At 45.5% G+C, this 23,310-nt stretch overlaps 1 protein-coding gene across 4 annotated transcripts in view; it reads left to right on the forward strand.

Moving 5' to 3' along the window:
- Positions 1-14,628, forward strand: part of TCAIM (T cell activation inhibitor, mitochondrial) — a 49,373-nt gene extending 34,745 nt beyond the window's left edge. For all 4 annotated transcript variants that reach the window (XM_006134291.5, XM_006134290.5, XM_006134292.5 and 1 more), the window contains exons 9-11: positions 8,479-8,711; positions 9,799-9,930; positions 13,194-14,628. In XM_006134291.5, the coding sequence (XP_006134353.3) occupies positions 8,479-8,711; positions 9,799-9,930; positions 13,194-13,419 (591 nt within the window). In that variant the 3' untranslated portion in view covers positions 13,420-14,628. The remainder of the gene's footprint in view (positions 1-8,478; positions 8,712-9,798; positions 9,931-13,193) is intronic.
- Positions 14,629-23,310: the final 8,682 nt, after the last annotated feature.

The following is a 23,310-nucleotide window of genomic DNA, read 5'->3' on the forward strand; positions in this document are numbered from 1 at the left end:
TAATCCCGCCCTGTCCCTAACAGCTACATTACCTGTATAATTGGATTGGACCTCCTGCTGCAAATTATCATTATAATTGTAGCCTTTACTTTAACTTCTTCATGATGGAAATAATGCAACATTGATGAATATTGCTAAACTAACTGTCCAAGATCTGCTTTCTTTCTTATCTGATGAGCATGTGCTGTTTGGAAGGTCTTTTCTGCAGCCAAACATCAAACTAAATCTTTTTTATATTGTCAAACCAATCTTAAATCAGAATAAGAGTAAGTACACCCAGTCTTGCATTGGTTTAACTAAACTGGTTTAAAAACACCCCTTGATTTAAATCAGAGCAAATCTGTATGTAGAGAAGGTTATATTTCCGCTTTAGTACCACTGGTTGTTTGTCATTGTCTTTTCTTTTGAAACTATTCCCTATTCAGGCAAACTGATAGTTCAGATTTTTTGCACACAAGGAAAAGAGAGATCCTTCAAATCACACTAAACAGGGTGTTCTGAGGCTTGTATGCAGTTCTAGTGTATGTGGGTATCAGTATATCTATAGCTAAAACTTTTTCTTTCTCATTTATGTGCACATGCATACTTGAATAATTTCAGTGCATATAAGGTACTATAGATAAAATAGTACATATACAATAGATAATTCATAGGCAATGTCATACTAGTCATCTCGTTTCATATATCATGGTAATGTGTATTAAAACAAGACAAGCAATCATAAGGGTTTTTTATATATCAGTACACAAAAGTTATGAAATAGGTAAGGTTGCTACAAATACAGTGTGCTTGACATACAACACACACAAACGAGGAAATAAGTTTAGCTGCCTAACAGTACATGCCCTCTATTCCTTCATCCACAAATATACATCTTACTGTTATTACTGCTACTGTACAGGATCCTATCAAGTTCATAGTCCATTTTAGTCAATTTCATGGTCATAGGATTTTTAAAATAATCAATTTAATGATTTCATCTGTTCAAATCTGTTATAATTGAAGGTGTCCTGACCCAAAAAGGAGTTATTGGGGGAGTGGTTGCAAGGTTATTATAGTGAAAGTTGCAGTACTGCTGTCCTTACTACTTGTGCTGCTGCTGGAGAACAGTGGTTGCTGGCCAGGAGCCCAGCAGCCGCAGCACACAAGTAATGATGGCATGGTGTGGCATTGCCACCCTTTCTTCTGCACTGCTGCCTCAGTCAGCCCCTGCTCTCCAGCTACCCAACTTTGAATGTAGCCATTCAGAATTAAGGGTGGCATGGTGAGAACCGTCCCTTGATGTGGAAAATCGGATGACCACTCGGGGACACGTATTTCAGTATACATGTCATGCAGGGGCACTAGGCTGGACCCAGGTAGGGGTTAAGGTGCAGGGGGGTACTAGGCTGACCTGGGTGAGGTCAGGGCTGTGGGGGGGAGCACAATAGGCCAGCCCAAGAAGTTCGTGGAGGGAGGCTTGACACAGACTGCCAGGATTGGGCCTGCACTCAACAATGGGAGGTGCATGTTGTATTTCTTTTTCTTGTTCAGAATCTTGGGGCTCAGGCTCAGTCTCTGGCAGTAGCAACAGCAACCCCTATTAATACCGGTATTTAACCTGCCCTTGAAGTTCACCGTAACCAGATTTTTACTGTATAAAAAACAATGGGGGCCCATACAGGCTTATTTGTCCCGGGCCCCACACTCCTCTAGGAATGGTCCTGGACATGGTATGGTATTACCACCTTCTACACTGCTGCTGGTGGGAAACTGCCTTCAGAGCTGGGCGCTCAGCCACCACTTGCCAGCTACCATTCTCCAGCCTCCCAGCTATGAAGGCAGCACAGAAGTAAGGGTGGAAATACCATAGTCCTCCTAAAATTATTTTGAAAAAAAAAAACCACAACTCCCTTTTAGGTCAGAACACTGGTTTCCTCTGTGAAAACTGTATAGCATAGAGTAAAAATAAAAGACCAGATTTCATGGTGAGACACCACATTTCACAGTCCGTGATATGTTTTTCATTATTCTGAATTTAGTAGAGCCCTAACTGTAGACCATGCACATGGGCTAGAAATGCAATGCAAGAAAGAACATTTTTAATCTGTCAGCAACTGTGTATGAGCCCTCATGTCAATAACTGCTCATGAATGCTATTTCATAGGATAAAATCCATTAAAAAAGCATAACTCATAGAGATTCTATATAACCATTCCTCTTTCCCCCCCACTCCTCAAAACATTGTCATCATCTTTGAGTGCTTGCTCATGTCCAATCCACTTAGGTGTGTGCACGCTGCATGCACAGATTGCTGGAGAGTTTTTCCTTAGCGCTACGCGTTGGGCCAGCCAGGGAGTCCCCTGGAGTGGCGCCGCTATATCGGTGCAGATATATCCCTGCTGGCCCTCCACACCTTCAGTTCCTTCTTACCATCCATGACTGTCGTTGGAGCTCCCTTCTCGCTTGCCTGCAAGCATGATCTTAGCAGTATTCGAAGCGTTCTAAGTAGTTAGCACCTAGTTAAACCCTTTTGTTTCTCATGCAAGTTACTTTCCCTGTTAAATAGTTAGGTAAGTTATTCGGGTTGGGGCTCACATGTTGCATCCCGTTCCTGCCTAGCCAAAGGGGCATGCCAGGGCGTCACAGTTTTAAGCCCTGCGCTGATTGTTCCAAGCCTATGCCCTGTGGTGACCTGCATGATTCGTGCTTAAAGTGCATGGGCGAGGCCCACGTCCCAGCTAAATGCCACAGTTTTAAACCCAGGACTCAGTGCAAGAGGGAATCATATTTGATACTCCTCATGGAGTCGGCACTTCGCCAGCACTGGAGTCCCGCAGCCCACTACCTTTGGTGTGGGAGACTCCTGGTTCCTCGGAGGCCTCATCGGCATTGAGGTGCCCTATGGCGTGGCACCGCTCACAGTCACCGGTGCAACGCAAGATGAGAGTGGAGAAGGGCAGGTCTCAGCCCCATCATGCGCCCGAGGTGCGCCTCCATTCGGGGCACCCTGTCATGCCCACACCAGCTGTGATGTCTGCTGCTCCTGGGCCGGAGAGCAGCCAGTCGAGTGCAACCAAAAGCCCTGGTGCAGGGGAGGAGCCGGTTCAGGTCCAACGGCTTTCCATTCCAGATACGTTCAAGGCGGCGCAGGAGCTGATTGAGTTGACAGCTGACTCGCCCTTGCCTCCTCTGGAGCACTGGGACCCATCTCGGGCCTGGGCCTCATCATTGGTACTAGATCTGAGTAGGTCCACACTGCCCTCGGCACCAGCGCCCCATGCGGTGCTGTGTTCCCCGGCTCTCATGTCAACGCTAGCACCAACAGGACCCTTGGCACCACTGGCTTCACTCTCTCAGGAGTCCAGAGAGAGATTGGCGTCAAGCACGCTCATCCCGGCGGCCCAGTTGGCAGCACTGGAGCACCTCATACCCCCTCTGCTGGTGCAGCACTGGGGCAAGCCGACCTCCATGGTTTGGCACACGGAGAGACATCGTTCCATAGGTCCGGCCTCTGCCCCGCCATGGTCAGAGTCTGACTACTCGTTGGAGTCTGACATGGAGTTGGTACCATCAAGGGTATCTATTTCTTGTTCCTGCTCTCGGCACCACTCAAGTTCCCAGCGCCGATCCTGGTCCTGGTGCTGATCCCCGTGCTGGCATCTCTCTAGGTCTCAGTGCCGTTCTAGATCTCGACACCACTCCAGGTCTCTGCGCTGTTCTCACTCCTGGCATCATGAGCGCCAACAGTATCTCAGGCCTCTCACAAACATGGCCTCTGCAGTGGCAGCATCAGGACCAGTGGCCATTCTGGTCCCCCTGGGCGTACCACCAGGCCCAGGGGAGTGTTCCCTCTATGGCAGGATCCCGACTCCACCTTCAGCCATCCCACTGCCCAGTGCCCCGGCAGCGCAGGTCTTAGCCCCAGTTGGAAAAGGGTGGGGTTCATGGGCCATCAGAACTGTCTGTTCCCTCTAAAGCATCAGAGCCACCCCATGAGATGGAGGACTCGACAGTGTGGGAGTATTCATTGTCCTCTCCTGACGAGGTCCTGGGATTGTCTTCTTCGTTAGCACCAGACATGGACTCCTAGGCCCACCAAAAGCTTCTTCGGAGACTGGTCCAGAGCCTCGGGGTCCAGCTTGAGCCAATCTCCGAGGACTCAGACCCTACATTTAACATTCTTAATGCTGAGGTTCCGTCTCACGTGGCCCTGCCCCTAAATAAAACAGTGGGCAAAATAATGAAGGCCCTCTGGCAGATGCCAGTGTCTATCCTGCCAACGGACAAGAAGGCAGAATACTGGGACTTTGTCCCTCAGGCGGGCCATGAGCACCTGTTCTCCCATCCGCCATCCAGTTTGATAGTGGTACAGGCCACCATGAGTGACAGGGCCAACCTGTCCCTACCCCTTAGAACAGGGAAGCCAAGTGCTCAGACCTGTTGGGTTGCAAGGCCTATGCCTCGGGGAGTCTCCTGCTCAGGATCGTTAATCAGCACATCCTCCTGCGTAGGTACACCTTTAATTCGTGGGCAGTTATGGAAATGTTCAGAGAGTCGGTGCCCCCAGACTCAAAGCAGGAGTTCAGAACCTTGTCCAAGGAAGACAAAGTAGTGTCCCGGGTTGCACTTCAGGTAGCCCTGAACTCAGCAGATGCGGCAGCCCATACTATGGCAAAGGGCCTGGTCCTGCATAGAGACACATGGTTACAGGTGTCTGGCATTCCTCCGGAAGTGCAGAACACAATCCAGGACCTGCCCGTCGAGGGTGGCAGTTTATCAGAGCAAACTGACACCAGCATTCATGGGCTAAAGGATTCTAGGGCAATCTTTAGGTCCCTAGACATCCACACCCCCGACCCACAAAGACTCTCCCTCCCTAGGGCCCCGCCTAGCCCTTTCCAGCAGGGGAACAGGTCAGACTTCCCTAGGCATAGAGGCCGCAACAATAATAATAGGAACGAAGGATGTCTCTCCCGTTCCTCCTCTGACCAGGGGGTGAGCCCCTCCAGCAAGCCCCAGGGCCCGTGGCCTAATCTCTGAAGGTGAGAGCAGGGACAGCGCACCAGTCTCAGACTGGATGCCATTTACCAATTGCCTTTTCCCGTTCTATCATGCCTGGTCACTCATCACAATGGACTGTTGGATCTTAGACATGGTGAGAAGGGGATATACCTCATCCCTTTCCACTCCCGCGCGCCCTCCCATTCCCCCTCCCCATCCCTTTTCATGGACCTCTCTCACGAGCATCTTCTCAGGGTGAAAGTTCAGAAACTCCTCCCCCTGGGGGTGGTAGAGGAAGTCCTGTGGGACCGCAGGGGAAAGGGTTTCTACTCCCGCTACTTCCTGGTCCCAAAGGCCAGGGGTGGCTTCTGCCCTATTCTGGATTTGAGGGATCTGAATACCTTCATAGTAAAGTCTAAGTTCAAAATGGTTACCCTGGCCTCCATCATTCCTTCCCTAGACACACAAGACTGGTACACTGCCCTTGATCTCAAAGTCACCTATTTTCACATTTCCATCGCTCCTGCGCACAAGCGCTTCTTCCATTATCAGTTTACGGCCCTCCCATTTGGCCTTTCCATGGCCCCCAGGGTTTTCACAAAGTGTATGGCAATGGTGGCCGCTTTCCTAAGGAAGCAGCAGGTCCAAGTTTACCTGTACCTAGACGATTGGCTCGTATGCGACTTGTCCCCATCCCAAGTGATCAGCCATATATCCCTTGTAAGAGAGACATTCCTCAGGATGGGTCTTGTATTGAACGAGGCCAATTCTACCCTGGTTCCCATTCAATTGATAGAGTTTACGGGACCTCTTTTAGACACAACGGGCAGATCCTCCCTGCCCTTGCGGTGCTTCATGACACTGAGGGATGCTATTCTGCATCTACAGTTGTTCCCCACCATGACGGCCCACTGTTGCATGAGGCTGCTGGGGTTTATGGCGGCCTGCACTTATGTGGCTCTCAGAATGAGACCACTTCAACTATGGCTGCATTGGACTCAAAACCCAGCTTTCCAGCATATGGACATGGTGGTAAAAGTGCCCACAGATGTGCTGAAATCCCTCAACTAGTGGCTGTGCGAGGAAGTGGTCTACGAAGGGATACCATTTCTTACCCCTTCCCCGTCCATTCAGCTGGTGATAGACGCGTTTGTCACGGACTGGGGAGCCCCTCTCGGGAAGCTCTGGACCCAAGGTATGTGGGGACCCACTGATCTCTCTTTCCACATCAGTGTCAGGGAGTTGAGAGCTATTTGCCTCACCTGCAGCGTGTTCCTATCCCAACTCCAAAATAGGTGCATTTCAATTTTGACCAATAACACAGCTACGATGTTTTATATAAACAGACAGGGTGGTGGTTCACTCCTATCCCCTGTGCAAGGAGGCTTTCCACCTCTGAGAGTTTTGCGTAACCCACGATATTCACCTGGTGGTCACCTACCTCCCTGGGGTTCAGAACAAGCTGGGAGACCACCTCAGCAGGTCCTTCCAGGGGCACGAATGGTCTCTGTGGGAAGACGTAACCCTCTTCATTTTCCGCAGGTGGGAGTTTACCCACCTGGACCTGTTCACCACCTGTGTCAACAGGAAGTGTCCCCAGTTTTGCTCCCTGTTCAGGCACAGCCCAGGTTCTCTGGAAGATGCGCTGACAGTCCCCTGGCGTCAGGGCTGCTGTACGCCTTTCCCACCTTCCCGCTGATCCCCAGAGTAATCCTCCGGGTCAGAGAGTTCCAGGCCTCAGTGATCCTGATAGCCCCGGCCTAGCCTTGTCACCATTGGTTCCCGGACCTCCTCACCTTTTCAGTGGAGCGGCCTCTGGCCCTCCCCCTGTGTCCGGACCTAATCTCACAAGAGTTCACAGGCTCAGGCATCCAAACCTTCACTCCTTGCAGCTCATGGCATGGAAACTCCATGGCTAACGGCCTCTGAGAGGCACTGTTCGAAGCAGGTCCAGGCAGTCCTCCTAAGGAGCCAGAAGCCCTCCATCCTGTCGTCTTACCTGGCAAAGTGGAAAAGGTTTGTGATCTGGTCAGGTGATAAGGGGGTCCTCCCATACGGAGGCCCCAGTCCTAGTTATCCTGGACTACCTCCTGGGCTCAGACTCCAGGGCCTGGCTCCCTCCTCCGTGCGAGTGCATCTAGCAGCCATTTCAGCTTTCCACTCTGGCTCGGGGAGAAGGACCGTCTGATCAGGCCCTATGGTGTATCGATTCCTCAAGGGCTTAGACAGGGTTTACCCTCAGGTGCGGGACCCAGTGCCTTCCTGGGACCTAAATTTGGTGCTTTCATGGGTCCTCCCTTTGAGCCGTTGGCCACGTGTTCCCTTCTACACCTTTCTGTCTTTCCTGGTGGTCATTTCCTCTGCCAGGCGAGTATCGGAACTCAGGGTCCTACTAGTGGACCCCTCATATACAGTCTTTTTTAGGGATAGGTCAGGCTACGTCCCCCGCCCAGCTTTTTTGCCAAAGGTGGTGTCTTACATCCATGTTCACCAGGATATTTTTCTCCCTGTTTTATACCCTAAGCCCCATAGCTCCGGAACGGAACAGGCTTTACCCACACTTGATGTGAGGCGTACGTTAGCTTTTTATTTAGAGAGGACCAAGCCCTTCTGCAAGTCCCCCGAATTTTTTTTATAGCGTTAGCAGATAGGATGAAGGGTCAGTCAGTGTCAGCTCAGCATATTTCATCCTGGATCTCAGATTGCATCAAGGCATGCTACGAGCTAGCGCAGGTTCCAGACACGCCCATTAGGGCGTACTGCATGAGAACGCAAGCCTTTTGCAGCCCAGGTGCCCATCATGGAGATTTGCAGGGCTGCTACCTGGTCCTCAGAGCACAGTTTTGCGGATCAATATACCATCACGCAGCACGCCAGAGAGGATGCTGCTGTAGGTAGGGCTGGTCAACAGTCCATCTCTAGGTACGCTCCGACCCCATGGGTGGCTAACTCTGGCATCACCTAAGTGGAAAGGACATGAGCAAGCACTCGAAGAAGAAAAACCAGTTACTTACTTCGTAACTGTTGGTTTTTGAGATATGTTGCTCATGTCCATTCCATATCCCAACCACCTCCTCTGCAACGGAGTGTTCCGGCAAGAAGGAACTGAGAGGGTGGAGGGCCAGCGCAGATATATATGCACCAATATTGCAATGCCACTCCAGGGGGCTTTCCGTCTGGCCCAACGGGTACCGCTAAGGGAAAACTCTCCAGCAATCCATGCACGCGATGCGCACACACTTAAGTGGAATGGACATGAGCAACGCATCTTGAAGAACAACTGTTACTAAGTAAGTAACCGTTTTTTCTGTTCACCCAACCCTGGCAATCATGTTTGTGTTCACAGTGCATACAACTTTCAATTGGAATTTTAAATGTTACCTGTTTGTATTGTTAGATACTTCATTTTCTTTAGCATTTCTTTCATCGTGAATCAGTGCTTAATTTTTATGATGTGTTGTGTGTAATAGAGGAAATGTATTTTTGTTTGTGCAGATTTTTGAGAGATTGCCTAGCTATTATAAACTTCAAAAGAAAGTGCTGCTTTTGGAGGACCATATAAGTCATCTTCTAGGAGGCATACAAATGACGTACATTGAAGAGCTGCAACCACTGTTAACTCTTGAAGAGTATTATACCAATCTTGATTCTTTCTATAATAGATTGTGTAACAGTAGACTGTCTTTTCACCCTCGTAGTCTGCGTGGCTTGCAAATGATTCTAGAAAGGTAAGTGTCTGCAGGGTAGCTGCTTTTATATAACTTTTTGATCCTTTTACGCTGTTATGTTGATTATGTATTGCTTTTAGTAATATTACAAAATCTCATTTGCTGTAGTATTGTTCTTTGGCATTTTCACATCCCCTGTTGCATGTAATACATTTTACATTTTTAATGTGGCTTTAGGAAATGTTAACTGCCTGCATCAAGTTAATTAATACTGCACAACTGTAAACAGTATGCGCACACTATGACTTACTGGGCACTATCAATCCTCTTTATAGTTATGGAATCGATATGAGATGTAACTGTGTCAAACTGTTTCTCTTCAGCTGAAGAGAGGTTAGCTAAACGGAAATCATGCACATCCAGAAAGGCAGCATTTTGTCTTTATAAACTCATCTGCATAGTCTATAGCATTGAATATGTTGTTCAATCTGTCAAGCATATGAACAGAAGTTACACAGAGACATAAATATGTGCATTTAATAAGCCATTGCCGTTAAATGAGAGTAGAAATCCCTGCTCATGGCATGTGTATTTATCATAAACAAAGTCCAATGTGCTTTTGCTTAAAAGAGCACCTGACTTGAATTCATTTCAGAACCAGCTTTTCATCCACATACTGCATTAGTAAGCTCATCAGATAGGCTGAGCAAAGGAATCAAGAAATGCAGTTGCAGTTGTTTTGTAAGGGTTGCGTTAAGACTGCTAAACATAAAATTTTAACATATCTTAAAATTGCTAATCTAATGGACAAAGTCCTCTGAAATCTAAATCTTTGTTTACATCTCTGAGAAGTTATCTAAAAAAGTGAGTTTTGTGAGTCAATAGTTTGTCTGTAGCAAGAAACTATTTTTTAGTTGCTTCTGCTGATCCACACTGCTGAAATTTTTTTTAATAATAGAACACCTAATATAACCGTCTGTATGCATGTCAGTCTGTATGCAATCTTTACTAAAGAATTATTTTGAATTTGTAGATCATGTAGGATTTTCTTATCCTTAATTCCACATCTGTGTTATCCACAATGAATATTTGAGTACAAGAAGTGATAAGATGCTTCTTTTTTGACTTGCATCATGTTCCGTTACAGTGATAGGTACGCTCCAAGCTTGCATGAACTTGGGCATTTTAACATCCCAACAGTGTGTGATCCATCAGCCCTTCAGTGGTTTATAATTACCAAAGCAAAGCAAGCAAGGGAGAATCAGAAAAGAAAGGAAGAGTAAGTATTTTCAAAAAGTTTGTACTCCAGCTCTTGTACTCCTCTTCTACTTCATATATTAAAAAATAATTTCTTTTACAACTTTGAGGCATATTAAGAGTGAACTTTTCCTTACAAAATAGGTCATGCCTTTCCCACCATTGTTTTCTATTTGTTGTTTTACCTAATTTAAGAGCTTGTCTCTCACCAACAATAGTTAGTCCGTCCAATAAAAGATATTACCTCACCTGTCATTTGTTATGAACTGGTGATCAGCTGACTACTTCCTTATCAGTTTACATACCTATATTTAATTGAAAAATGAAAGACATTTTTTGTTCATAAGATGTATAATGAAACTTTCTTTTGATGATTTTACAATGATCTTCAAGTATGCAGAGACTCAATAATTTCCACAATTTAATATTCTTTATTGAAGAGATCAACCTGTACTATCATTTGGAAAGGTAGTGTTCCTATGGTATTAGAAAAATGCCTTCTTTTGGTGTAGGCTGTGCCTGCATTATATAGGATCATGCTGGCAAAGCTACTAGAGGTGTAAAATATTAAGTGGCTAACTGATGAGCAGGAGTCTTACCATTAATAAGAACATAAGAACGGCCGTACTGGGTCAGACCAAAGGTCCATCTAGCCCAGTAGCCTGTCTGCCGACAGTGGCCAGCACCAGGTGCCCCAAAGAGGGTGGACCGAAGACAATGATCAAGCAATTTGTCTCTTGCCATCCTTCTCCAGCCTCTGACAAACAGAGGCCAGGAACACTATTTCTATCCCCAGGCTAATAGCCTTTTATGGACCTTTACCTCCATGAAATTACCTAGCTTCTCTTTAAACTCTGTTATAGTCCTAGCCTTCATAGCCTCCTCTGGCAAGGAGTTCCACAGGTTGACTACACGCTGTTAAACCTGCTACCCATTAATTTCATTTGGTGTCCTCTAGTTCTTCTATTATGGGAACTAATAAATAACTTCTTTATCCACCCTCTCCACACCACTCATGATTTTATATACCTCTATCATATCCCCCCTCAGTCTCCTCTTTTCTAAACTGAAAAGTCCCAGTCGCTTTAGCCTCTCTTCACATGGGATCCGTTCCAAACCCCTAATCATTTAGTTGCCCTTTTCTGAACCCTTTCCAAGGCCAAAATATCTTTTTTAAGGTGAGACCACATCTATACACAGTATTCAAGATGTGGGCGTACCATAGTTTTATACAGGGGCAGTAAGATATTCTGTATCTTATTTTCTATCCCTTTCTTAATAATTCCTAGCATCCTATTTTCCTTTTTGACTGCCGCTGCACACTGTGTGGAAGTTTTCAGAGAACTATCCACGATAACTCCAAGATCTCTTTCCTGATTTGTTGTAGCCAAATTAGCCCCCATCATACTGTACGTATAGTGGGGTTATTTTTCCCGATGTGCATTACTTTACACTTATACACATTAAATTTCATTTGCCATTTTGTTGTCCAATCACTCAGTTTGGTGAGATCTTTTTGGAGTCCCTCACAGTCTGCTTCTGTCTTGACTATCCTAAACAGTTTGATATCATCTGCAAACTTTACCACCTCACTGCTTACCCCTTTCTCCAGATCATTTATGAATAAGTTGAAAAGGATTGGTCCCAGGACTGACCCTTGGGGGACACCACTAGTTACCCCTCTCCATTCTGAAAATTTACCATTTATTCCTACCCTTTGTTTCCTGTCTGTTAACCAGTTCTCAATCCAAGAAAGGACCTTCCCTCTTATCCCATGGCAATGTAATTTACACAAGAGCCTTTGGTGAGGGACCTTGTCAAAGGCTTTCTTAAAATCTAAGTATACTATATCTACTGGATCCCCCTTGTCTGCATGTTTGTTAACCCCTTAAAAGAACTCTAATAGATTAGTAAGACATGATTTCCCTTTACAGAAACCATGCTGACTTTTGTCCAACAAATTATGTTCTTCTACATGCCTCACAATTTTATTCTTTACTATTGTTTTGACTAATTTGCCCAGTACTGAAGTTAGGCTTACCGGTCTGTAATTGCCAGGATCGCCTCTAGAGCCCTTTTTAAATATTGGTGTCACGTTGGCGACCTTCCAGTCATTAGGTACAGAAGCCAATTAATATATTTCAGTTAACATTTAAAACAAATTATGGCTGTACAGCAGCCCTAGCCCCTGACTCCTGTCATGTTAACAATAAATGGTTAACTGATATAATTTTTATAGTTTATATGAGCACTTTTTAAAATGTTATCTACATACCTAATAGCTATGGTAACAACTTTAGTATAGTCTCCATGATGTAGATACATCAAAAATCTGTACATGTATCCTGTTAATGATCTGGATCTTAAGCACAGTACATGTGAAACTTGCTTTAAAATTAAAAAAGGTTTCTGTTTTTTGATTTTGTGGGCTGTTTCTTTGCATTTCTTTAGGATTGTACTAAATAAAAGGGAACTTACATATTCCATATGAGATAATATACACAGTGTTTTAACAGTACACGATTTAGAATAGCTCAGTGTGTCTGTCTTTAATCTGTACCAACTCTGTCAGGTTTGCATTACTTGACAGCTTTTTGAAACTACAATTCTCAAATATACATATATACTAGCTTTTTCTTTTAAAGAAGCTGAATTTGTCAATTGGTCTGTTCTTACTCCCTTTTGTTTAAGAAGAACTGAAAAATAATTTTATTTGCTAAGTCCTTAGTTAAGGATTCTGTATTTCTTTTTCAACAGTTTAACTGTATTACTGATACCTAAAATAGAGCAGGTAGCTATATTACTCTTGACGTTAACCAGTGTTTTAGGTCAATTGCAGAATACTGAATATTGACTTTGATAGGTGGGTACAAGTTGAAATTATTTTTACACTTTCAAGCTTAGTTTCTTAATGATTGAGCTGACTGTTCATTTTTGAGCTATTAAAAACCTTTTTTATCTCTAAGATGCCTTGAAAATGAAGTCTCGTGACCTTTTAATTAATTTTTTAACGACAAAATCACTTCAGATAAGTGAGTAATGTTTTTAAAATTTGGCCCCCTTGACCTCCAACTATGTAACTTGGCATAATCGTTTGCATATTTGCACACAAAAACATTAGTTTTTAAATGTGGACACTGTCACATTATACCTGCACTTGAAAAATGTAAACTGTATATAAATATTTGTCTTTCAAATAAATAAATAAAGACAAAGCACTATTTTATCATTGTATTTGGTTCCCCATATTTAGCACTAACTTTCTAACTTTTTAAAATATACTAGGTTGACAGTGATGGAAAAAGAGCTTATCAGTGCTTCCACTGAAAAATTTTCTCTGAAACACCTGTATAAGGAACCAAGTATTTCCCATGCACAGATGATAGACTGTTGTAAGCGACTGCTGGAAGAATCGCTCCCATACCTGCAAGGCATGCACCTCTGCATTTCACACTTTTATTCAGTGTTGCAAGATGGAGACCTCTGTATCCCTTGGAACTGGAAAAGCTGAGGGTCTGTCTAATAGAGGAACTGTCTATTTTCTCTAGGAGGCTATAAACATGAATTATTTTCTCGTAGAGTAAATTATTTAAATGTGTATTTTGATATCAGTATTCTAACTAATCCAAGAATTTTGTTTTTAATTGCTGCTTAGAAAGTAAACCTCCAGTTTTAAACAGTCGGCTGAATAATGTACACTATTGCCTGTTCATGCCTAAAAAACAGTATGGTTTACATACTCTCAAGAAGTCCCATCATAGGCAAGGGGTAATGAAAGGGTATTTTTGATAGTTAAACACAACTTTTGAATTGGATTTGAAGGTTACAAAAAGCATTTTGGTTTGTTTGTAATATACATGAAGATTCCAGGATGGATTTTATTAAGCACATAGTACATACTGCCGGGCTTGAGAGGTACAATGTCCATCTAAAGTAGGTGATTAATTGGATTAAAAAAGTAAGAAATATCTTGTCAAAGTAGATTTTCAGGGCAGAAAAAGCTGTAGAAGTAATTCTAGAGTCCTTTAAATATCACTAATTATCTGGTGCCAATAATGTAGTTACATATTGCTACATATCTTACTGTATAAGAAACAGAAGAAGGAAAAATCCTTCAATGTTTTTATTGTGCTTTGAACATTTTTTGAAGAGTTTATTTTAAATATTATCCAATATCTGTCCATTAGAGTAGCTGGTCAACACTTTTAAAAATATTTGACATCCTATTTGCAAATAGATCTACATTATTGTTACCATCATTTCTTACTGGAGATAAACAACTGATGTATCTTAAGTACACTGTATCTATGGACATGAATGTGAAACTCTTACTCATACTGGTGAGCACTGTTTTGCATAACTAGTCCTGATGAAATCTAGGGGTGCTAGAAGTCAGTGTCTGTGGGACTATTCATAAAAATAAATGCTCACTAAAGTAAGTATGAGGGTCACAACCCTGAGAATCAGACATACTGAACTTCATATCTGAAAACTCTACTAATTAGTAAGATAAGGATTGAGAGCTTATTTTCCAAGTAAATGTTAGGCATCTTAAAAAGCTGCTGTTTCACTGTATTTCACACTAGGGGACATGCTGTGTTTGAGTCCTGCATCTTGTGAAATCATCTGAAAGGAACTAGCCAGTTAACATTTTTTGAACATAGATTCATATTTCAAAACTAGCAAAAATACTGTAAAATAAATATGCATAAACTATGTATATTATTTCTCATTTGTGTTATTAAGATTGCCCATCACCTCCCATTATAAGATCATGTTTTCCCTTGCTTATAACTTGGCTATACTTTATCAATTTGGGCTGAAATTTTCCGTGCTTGGTGTCTGGCTCATGCTAAATTTTTTGAAAAACTTCAGCAGAAATGGTTCACCATTTCTGAGAATGAGGCAAAGGAAAAAAATATTGTTTGCCCATGTTAAGTTCTTGATTCTTCTTGAACTGTTCTAGCATACCTGTGCTTTGGTGCAAGAGGGTTGATTTTGTGTCATGGATGTGACTTTTGTCTTGCCCATGAAAATCCACTTGAATTTGGCCAAGTTTTAAGTCTTTGAAGAATTATGCACAGTAGAGCCTTACTAGAGATTTCCATCCTCACTGAATATGCTCCAACAAGACTGTGCATGCAGCAGTCCCACAGAACACCTGCGCATGCTATAGCAGGGGTGGGGCAATAATTTTTGGTGGGGGGCCACTCCAAGATTTTGGTATGTGGTCAAGGGCTGCACTTTTCTGTACAGAGGTTTCAGGGGGAGGTTGGATGCAGAAGGGTGCACAGGGTGAGGGACTGGAGTGCAGGAGATGGTATGGGGTCTGAGAGAGTTTTTGGGTGGAGGAGGGGGTTGTGACCTGGGTCAGGGGATTGGGGTGTAGGATTAGGGAGTGAGTATGGGTGCAGGAGTGGATTCTGGCCTGGGGGAGGGGTGTAGGAGGAGGTACAGGATTCAGGAGGGAGCTGTCACCTGGGACAGAGGGTGCGGAGGGTTTGGATGATAGTCTGGGGGACGGAGTTGGAGTGCAAGAGACTGGCGTTGGCTAGGAAGAATTTACCTAACTGTCTCCTGGCCAGCAGGCTGCAGGTCCCCCAAGGCAGGCCGGGCTCCATGCCTGCAGCAGCCCCAGCTCACTTGAAAATACAGGCTGCTCCCTCCACATAGCTCTCAACTCTACTACCCCAGTCTCTCAGGCCAATTTCTCAGCTCTGATTGGCTGGCTGTTTCCAGCCAATAGGAGCTGAGAGGCTGAGGTCAGTTCCTACTGGCCAGTTGTTTCTGGCCACTAGAAGCTGAGGATTGGGCTAGGGGTGGGGAGATTGCGCAAAGCCTCCCGCTTCCTGCAGACCAGGGAGATGCAGGGACTGAGTTTTAAATCGCAGCAGCTGCATGTGCCTGAGGGTCCTGGCAGGGGGGTCCGTGGGCTGGATCCGGCCACCAGGCCGTATTTTGCCCAGCACTGTGCTAGAGACAAGGGCTCAGAATTTCCTTTTAACAGCTGCTTCAAGTCAGAGTAATATCAGAATTGTGATCTGGGAGTCTCTCTCTCCTTGCTGTCAGAATCACTCCTGCTTGCAGTCTTCACCAAGGCAGTATGGGCAATGTAACCAATTGATTTGAATGTAGAGAGAACAAAAGCTGGACTTGGGGGGCAAGAGTAGATTAGGACAAGGAGTCTTGTGAGAGTGGTACTAGAATGGGTGAGAAACTGACTAGAAGCTGATTCTGTGGGGGAGAGACTGGGCAAGGAGACGGACTGAGAGCCAGTTGTCTGGGAGGGGAAGATAGTGAGATCAGATGAGGAACTAAAATGAGACTGGGACTAGGAACCAATGTGGCAGGGCAGCTGGGAGAAGAGACATTTGTTGAAGAGTTGTCTATAAGAGAGAACTGGGACTGGCTGGGTGTTGAGACTGAGGCAAGGAGCCCAGGTGGGAGGAGGGAACTAAGATTGGTTGAAGAGCCCAGGAATAGAGACTGGAACTAGTGTGGAAAAGGGAGAGACACCAGCCAAAGAGCTGTGGGGTGGAGACATCCAGCTGGATAGGGAGTGGGGAACTGGGATTGAGTGTGGGGAGGGAAAGAGACAGGGAGCTGAGGGGATGGGGACAGTGTGCCCAGGCAGAAAGGCAAACTGGCAGGGCAAGGTTGAGAAGCCTTAGGAATGGAGGCTGCAAGTGGCCAGAGAAGGAGACTGACACCAGGAGCCAGGGCTGGGAAAGAGACAGGACGGGGACAAGTTGGAGGGGAAGAAGTGGGACAAAAGCTGTCAGGCCTGGGGGAAATGGGAAGGAGAGTCTGTGCCCACTGGAGTACACACTCCCTCCGAATTTAAAATCGTATCCAAGATTTCTGAGTCTCACCATTCCTTTGGTGTCTGCAAATATCTGTGCAACTCATTGTCATAGTGTGTGTCCCATCCCCCAGCAGTGCTAGTCCATGTAGTAGATGGCAGTGTACTCCTGCTATCAGGTACCCTACTGGCTCAAATGGCAGAGCTCTGTGTGGTGACTCTAAAACAGCGGTGGATAACACGCAGGTTGCATGTGGCCCACTGAGGTTCAATGTGTAAGCCCACAGACATTTTGTTTACCATTGCCCACACACAGGGTTGCCACATTCCACTTGTTTCCATCAACATAAGGGTTTTTTCCCTACTGGTATTACTAAAATGACATGCACGTAAAGCAAGGGCATGTGAAGTGAGATGCACTCTGCATGCAACGTTAAATGACTGTGAGAGCCATGTGCTCCCTCTGCATCCAATCAAAGTGCTGCTCTGGTTCAATCAAACTCACTAGCCTAGGTTGCCCATGGGGATGTCAATATAATGCCCCATTATAGCATTTGTTGTTTGTTTTTTTTTAAAAATAACTAGGAAATAACACACATTGTGTTGAAAATACAATATTAAGGTTGCAAAATTAAATGCTCAAAAGTTAGGAAATACCACAATTTGGGTATGTCTAAACTACATGCCTCCGTCGACGGAGGCATGTAGATTAGCCAGATCGGCAGAGGGAAATGAAGCCGCGATTAAAATAATTGCGGCTTCATTTAAATTTAAATGGCTGCCCCGCTCTGCCGATCAGCTGTTTGTCGGCAGATCGGGGCAGTCTGGACGCGACGCGCCGACAAAGAAGCCTTTCTTGATCGGCACAGGTAAACCTGGTTTCATGAGGCATACCTGTGCCGATCAAGAAAGGCTTCTTTGTCGGCGCGTCACGTCCAGACTGCCCCGATCTGCCGACAAACAGCTGATCGGCAGAGCGGGGCAGCCATTTAAATTTAAATGAAGCCGTGATTATTTTAATCGCGGCTTCATTTCCCTCTGCCGATCTGGCTAATCTACATGCCTCCGTCGACGGAGACATGTAGTCTAGACACACCCTTTAAGTTGGCTTACTCAACCCTCACTATTCTTTTCATCTATTTTTGTGTGAAATGAGAAAAAAAGATGGTGATCAATAATTACTAATAAAAATCCAAAACCAGTTTTATTTTTGAGTATTATCAGTCAATTAACTGAGATGTGAGATTTTTTTCATCCTTCCTGTTTTAGAAATGTTGACCACTTACATTCAAATATTTGAAAGAAAGATGGATAGCAATTCTTTAATTTCAACCAGTGATCAGAGATTTAAGAGAGTTGGCCCATCTATTATCAAATCAAGACTTTCCAGATCATGTCATTCAGACTTCAAGAAGTAGTTTAGTCTTTACAATTTCCTTTCTGACAAAATAGTAAAGACAAGGTGCTGGAACAGAAGAGATTGTTAATCTTTACAAACTGATAAACATTTCATTTAAAAAAAATCAGAATTCCAGTCCTATGTACAACTATGTCTTTATGTTGTTTGTGTTTTGGCAAACGACATTATGTTGGTAATTATATGTCTAACATTTTAAAGTACTTCAGATCATTATTCTGGTCGTATATAATGTTAAGACATTCCCTAGTATCTAAAACATTCTCCTTCCCACCCTACCTCCCTCACTCCTTGAACTGTATATGAAAACTGTGAAACAGTTGCCCATCTTGTCATTGTACTTTTACCTATTATGACATAATTTCAGGGACTAACCATTTTTTGTATCTGCTTACATTTTTAGAAAATGTTGAAGTGTCAATTTTTAATCTTGGGATCTTGTCTCCCTGGCTGCTTAGTGTACAGCAAGCTAGGGGGTGAACATACAGCTTGCAAAACTTTTATACGCTAACTGGCCTTCTTGACCTTGCTATCTTGCACTAAAAATTTGATACTTTTAATGCACGGCGATAGAGTCGGCACAGCCAGTTAATTCACGGCAGTCTGTGTGCATTCAGCTGTGTAGACAAGCCTACAGTAGGTGTGTGGGAATGGGATAGAAAAAATAGAGGACAGATGGATGATTTACATTGCTAGTGAATTCATAATTCATCATAACTTTTCTTGCAGAAGGTGAGTTAGGTATGTAGTCTAAATTGTGCTCACTGTATCTGAAATAAACTGTTCCTCTTGTGAGGAAAAGATATTAAACCCCGTTACTTAAAACTTTTGTCATTCTCCTAATAAGCAGCATTTGTCCACAAACAGAATATTTGTACAATACCCTGAATATATGCATATTTATACATTGTATGAATTGTAAATGTACATAGTAGTGAATTTGTCTCAATTTTTTTCTTTATAAATGCAGCACTTTTGGTGATGCTAGAGGCCAAGTCATATCCGACCCAATTGGCAAGGAAAAAGTATAATGTAATTATGGCAAAAAGTTTAGAAAGACACACATTCAACTCCTTCCAAGACTAGAAGGGGCGATTGTGATCATCTAGTCTGAATTCCTGTAGTATCGGTGATAGAAATTCTATGGCTTGTGTACTGTAAAATAATTTCTACAACAGATCTTTCAGAAGAACATCCATTCTTGATTTTAAAATTGCTAGTGATGGAGAATCCACCACAACCCTGAGGAAATGGTTAAATACCCTCACTGTAAAAGATTTGTCTTATTTCCAGCAGGGGCAACAGATTCTTTCTAAAAGTAGAGGTGGGAGGACACAAGGTTCCACTCTCCTCCATCTGCCAGGGAGACAACGGCAGCCTCTGGCTCATGTATCAGTCTTCCATCCAGGGCAGGTGGAGGATCCACATCTGCCCACGTGACTCTTAACCCCACCTAGTTTTGAGTCTGACTTCCAGCTTGACCTGGAGGTGGAGTGTTGGTGACCAAAGAGCTGCAGCTGGGCTATGGTGAGAGCTGCTTGGGCAGCTGTGAGGAGCCACAGCCTCTAGGCAGAGGGCCCAGGAGGCAGAGACAACAGCAGGAGGCTGCTCTTGTCCCCACCTCCATCAGGTGGAGGATCCACAGCTGGCTGGGCTGCTCTTACTCAAGCTGGGTTCCAGCTTCCAGCCTGGGCAGGAAGCGGGATGTCAGGGGAAGAGATGAGGCAGGAGGCCAAGCCCATGGCAAAAAGTGGGAGGACTATGCTCCTTGGTGCTGTTTCCACATTCCAGCATCCTTGATTTCTAATCTGAATTTGTCTGGCACCAGCCAGTGGATCATGTTGTCTGCTAAATTGGAGAGCCCATTATCAAGTATCTGTGGAACAATGGTGTGATGGGGTAGACTAGGACCAACACCCCCTGCTGGAGGCCTTGCTGCACCACCCCACCCCTCTGCCTGTGGGAGAAGAACAGAAAATAGGTCCTCCAAGCAGACTAGAGTGGCTGCTTCTCTGGTAGCCAATCAAGGCCCAGTAGGCTGATATAAAAGAAGCGCTGGACCAAGGGCTGGCAGTTCCTCACTGGAGTTTGACCCAGCCAGATCTAGAGACTGACTGAGAGGACAACAGCACCTCGGAGAGCTCCAAGTGTGAGCTCAACTTCAGACCTGGTTGAAACCCAGGTGCAGCAGCTGAAGACTAGCCACAACTGACTATCACGCTTTACAGAACCCTGGACAGGGTGTGCCAAGTGCCTGGCTTCAAAGTCCTGAGAAAGAGGGCTGGATGGAGTGGCATCATGGAGAAGCAGCCCAGGGAGCAAGATAGCAGTGGACAGAAGAGACAGCAGGCAACTGTCAGGACCCATAAGAGTGGGTGGGCCTGGGCTCCCCCCTCTCCTTCTAGTAACCCAGCAGCTACTGCAAGGAGGTAAGAAGAAGCCTGGTCCCAGGCAACTGACCAGAAACCCCGGGGTTCCACAAAGTGAAAGCAAGGATTGTGCAAGAACCTGATCACTTCCTTCCCCTCCCCCCCAAGAGCCGGTCTTAGAGGTGAGCTGCTGTTTGGGGGGTTTTTTTGGTCTACCAGTTTCCCCTGGATGGTTTTTTTTAAGGGTTCCGTGGCCAAATAAAATTGGAAAATACTGAAGAGACATACTCGTATGCCCTGTCCCTCACAAAAAGTTTCTGTGAAAGGATGACTAGGCATGTAACTCCTATATGTGTGGCCCTGTGGAGGCAAGGTCATGAAGAATTGCAATTTAATTAATCTATGTATTGATAACTAGAGAATTTACCTGGCATTGTTCAGGACCTTAACTGAAATAATTTTTGTTTTTCTTCATTTAAATCATTGATCTGGGGTAATTCCCAGGAAGAGGGAGTTGCTGGCAAATCCGGAGGAGTGAAGAGGGCCAGAAGGTAAGGAAAGGCAGCAATGTGCAGGAGGGAACAGACCTTGGCTGCTGTTTAGAGAGTCTTTGAGCTGAAGCCTGGTGTAGACGATGGGTGTGGGTTCCCCTGTCTGCCATTGAGGAAGGGGCACCTGAGGCTGCTGGTGAGTAGAGATTTGGACACAAATCATCAGAAGGCAAAACCGCATCAGGACCTCACCAGAGGGCTGAGTCAAGAAAAGAACGAGGGAGAAAGCGACTGTGTGTAACCCAAGGCAGGGGTATCTGCCATGCAGAGCTAATCCCCAGAAGGGCAAAGTGAAGGGAGCTACCTGGGATGTCACAAGCACCTTGATCTGAAATAGCCAGGGAAAGACCCCACTCTCCCAAACACTACAGCATGGGTTGGCAACCTACCAAGTGGCACACAAGCCTCCCCGCCTGATCCAGTGTTCAGGGAACACTAGCCCCCACCCTGGATCCGCATGTTGCCATTTCCCTTCTCCTGGCTGGGACAGGCTCACTAGAGTGATGCAGCAGCAACAGCCTCCCTACCACACGTACACACAAACACACTCCCTGCCCCCCAGGCCGCTTCAGCCACATGGGGCCCCGGTCCGGCAGTGCCACCAACTCCTTCAGCTCCAGGCAGCCACTTGTTACAGCAGCCACCACTGCTGGAGCAGGGGATGTGCAGCTGGGTCTAAGGCAAAACCCAGCGGAGCTGCTCCCACACCTTGGACCTGCCGTATCAGGTCTGGGAGGGACTGTGCAGAGCCCAGCTGGGGCACTGCAAGGCAGAGTGCGCTTGAGCTCAGCAGGTGCACTCTGTGCATTGCTGCTCTATTCCCTCCGCCCCCCCCCCCGCTCCTCCCTACCCTGTTGGGGGAGTGGCAGCACATGGGGCCACTTGCTCTGCTGCTCTCCACTGCAAGCTGGGTCTGGCAGGGAAGGTCAGGGCTTTTTTCACATACCCCACTCCCCACATGCCCTCCAAGCAGGAAGCCACAGCTGGTGCTGCAGTCTCCTGTTGCGTGGGGGGAAGGAGAGCTGAATTCCCTCCCCCTCTCCACTGTTCTGGAGGAACTGCAGCACAGTGATGCATGAGGCTTTCCCCCTGCAAGGGGGTGTGAAGCCAGGTAAGCATCGCCCCTCATGCCTAGGCGCCCACACTCCAATGCCCCTCACTCACTTGCTTCCCCCTGCCAATACTCCACACCCCCAGTTAGCTCCAACACCTCCCTTGCTCCTGCTCCCTCTACCTGGCCAGACACCCTACTCCCAGCCTGCTTCTGCACCCTATCTCCCACCCAGATCTCGCAACTTCTCCCTCTTCTGCATCCTCCCTCCCTCCCAGATCCTGCACCCCATCCCTATCACATTCCCTGGCAATCCTGTCCTGCATACTGAACCCCTCATTTTTGTCCCTATCCAGAGACTAAGGGGGTCCATAAAATCCAGTAACTCTGGAATCCCAGAACAGTAAATCTGGCCTATGGGAAACCCTGAACCTCAGTCCTCCCTGTCCCTTTCCCTCTCCCTGTGAGGCTGGGGCACCAGAAGACTGAAGTGTCTCAGTTGGGGGCCACATCATTGAGGGTTGGGGGTTTTTGGAGGAGATTTTGCTTCTCACTTGTGTGGTCCCCCAACTGATTTTTCTGTCGGTCAGTGGCCCCTGACCCAAAAAAGGTTCCCCACCCTGCCATAAACAAAGAAAAGACTGAAACCTTTTGTGTTAGACATAATATTTTACTTTATTTAAAATGAAGTTTGATAAACTCCTATGAGAAAGTTAAAACTCTTAATCTGTTTAATAATTTAAACTGTTCTCTGAGCTGCAGCTGGTTCAGAAAATATGGTCACCATACCCAGCCTGCCCCTGCTCCTAATCCCACCTCCTCCCCCAGCACACAGCTCCATAAATAGAAGTGAATATGTTAAATCTTGGCATGCCACTTCTGAAAGGTTGCTGACCCCTGCACTACAGTAACAGATGGTGTGCACTCAGCAAAACTGACAGTGGATTTTTAAAAGGTAGAGCATTGGGTTTACTCTGTTCCCACTGAAGTCAAAACTTCTGTGGAAGCTGAGTTAGGCCAATACTGAGCTTTTTTTTTTTTTTTTTTTTAATCCTATCCTCAGAGTATAATAAAACTCCATCTGTTTCATTACAAAATCTATTTCCAATCTTGCCCTTGGAAATAATGCCCAGTAGAAAGAAGATGTGCATTTAAATGTAACCTAGCAGTTTTTCAACATGGGTGTGCTTTCTGAAAATTCTGACACTTTCA

This window comes from Pelodiscus sinensis, chromosome 2 (genome assembly GCF_052426305.1).
Source record: "Pelodiscus sinensis isolate ZL-2025 chromosome 2, ASM5242630v1, whole genome shotgun sequence".
Classification (NCBI taxonomy): Eukaryota; Metazoa; Chordata; order Testudines; family Trionychidae; genus Pelodiscus; species Pelodiscus sinensis.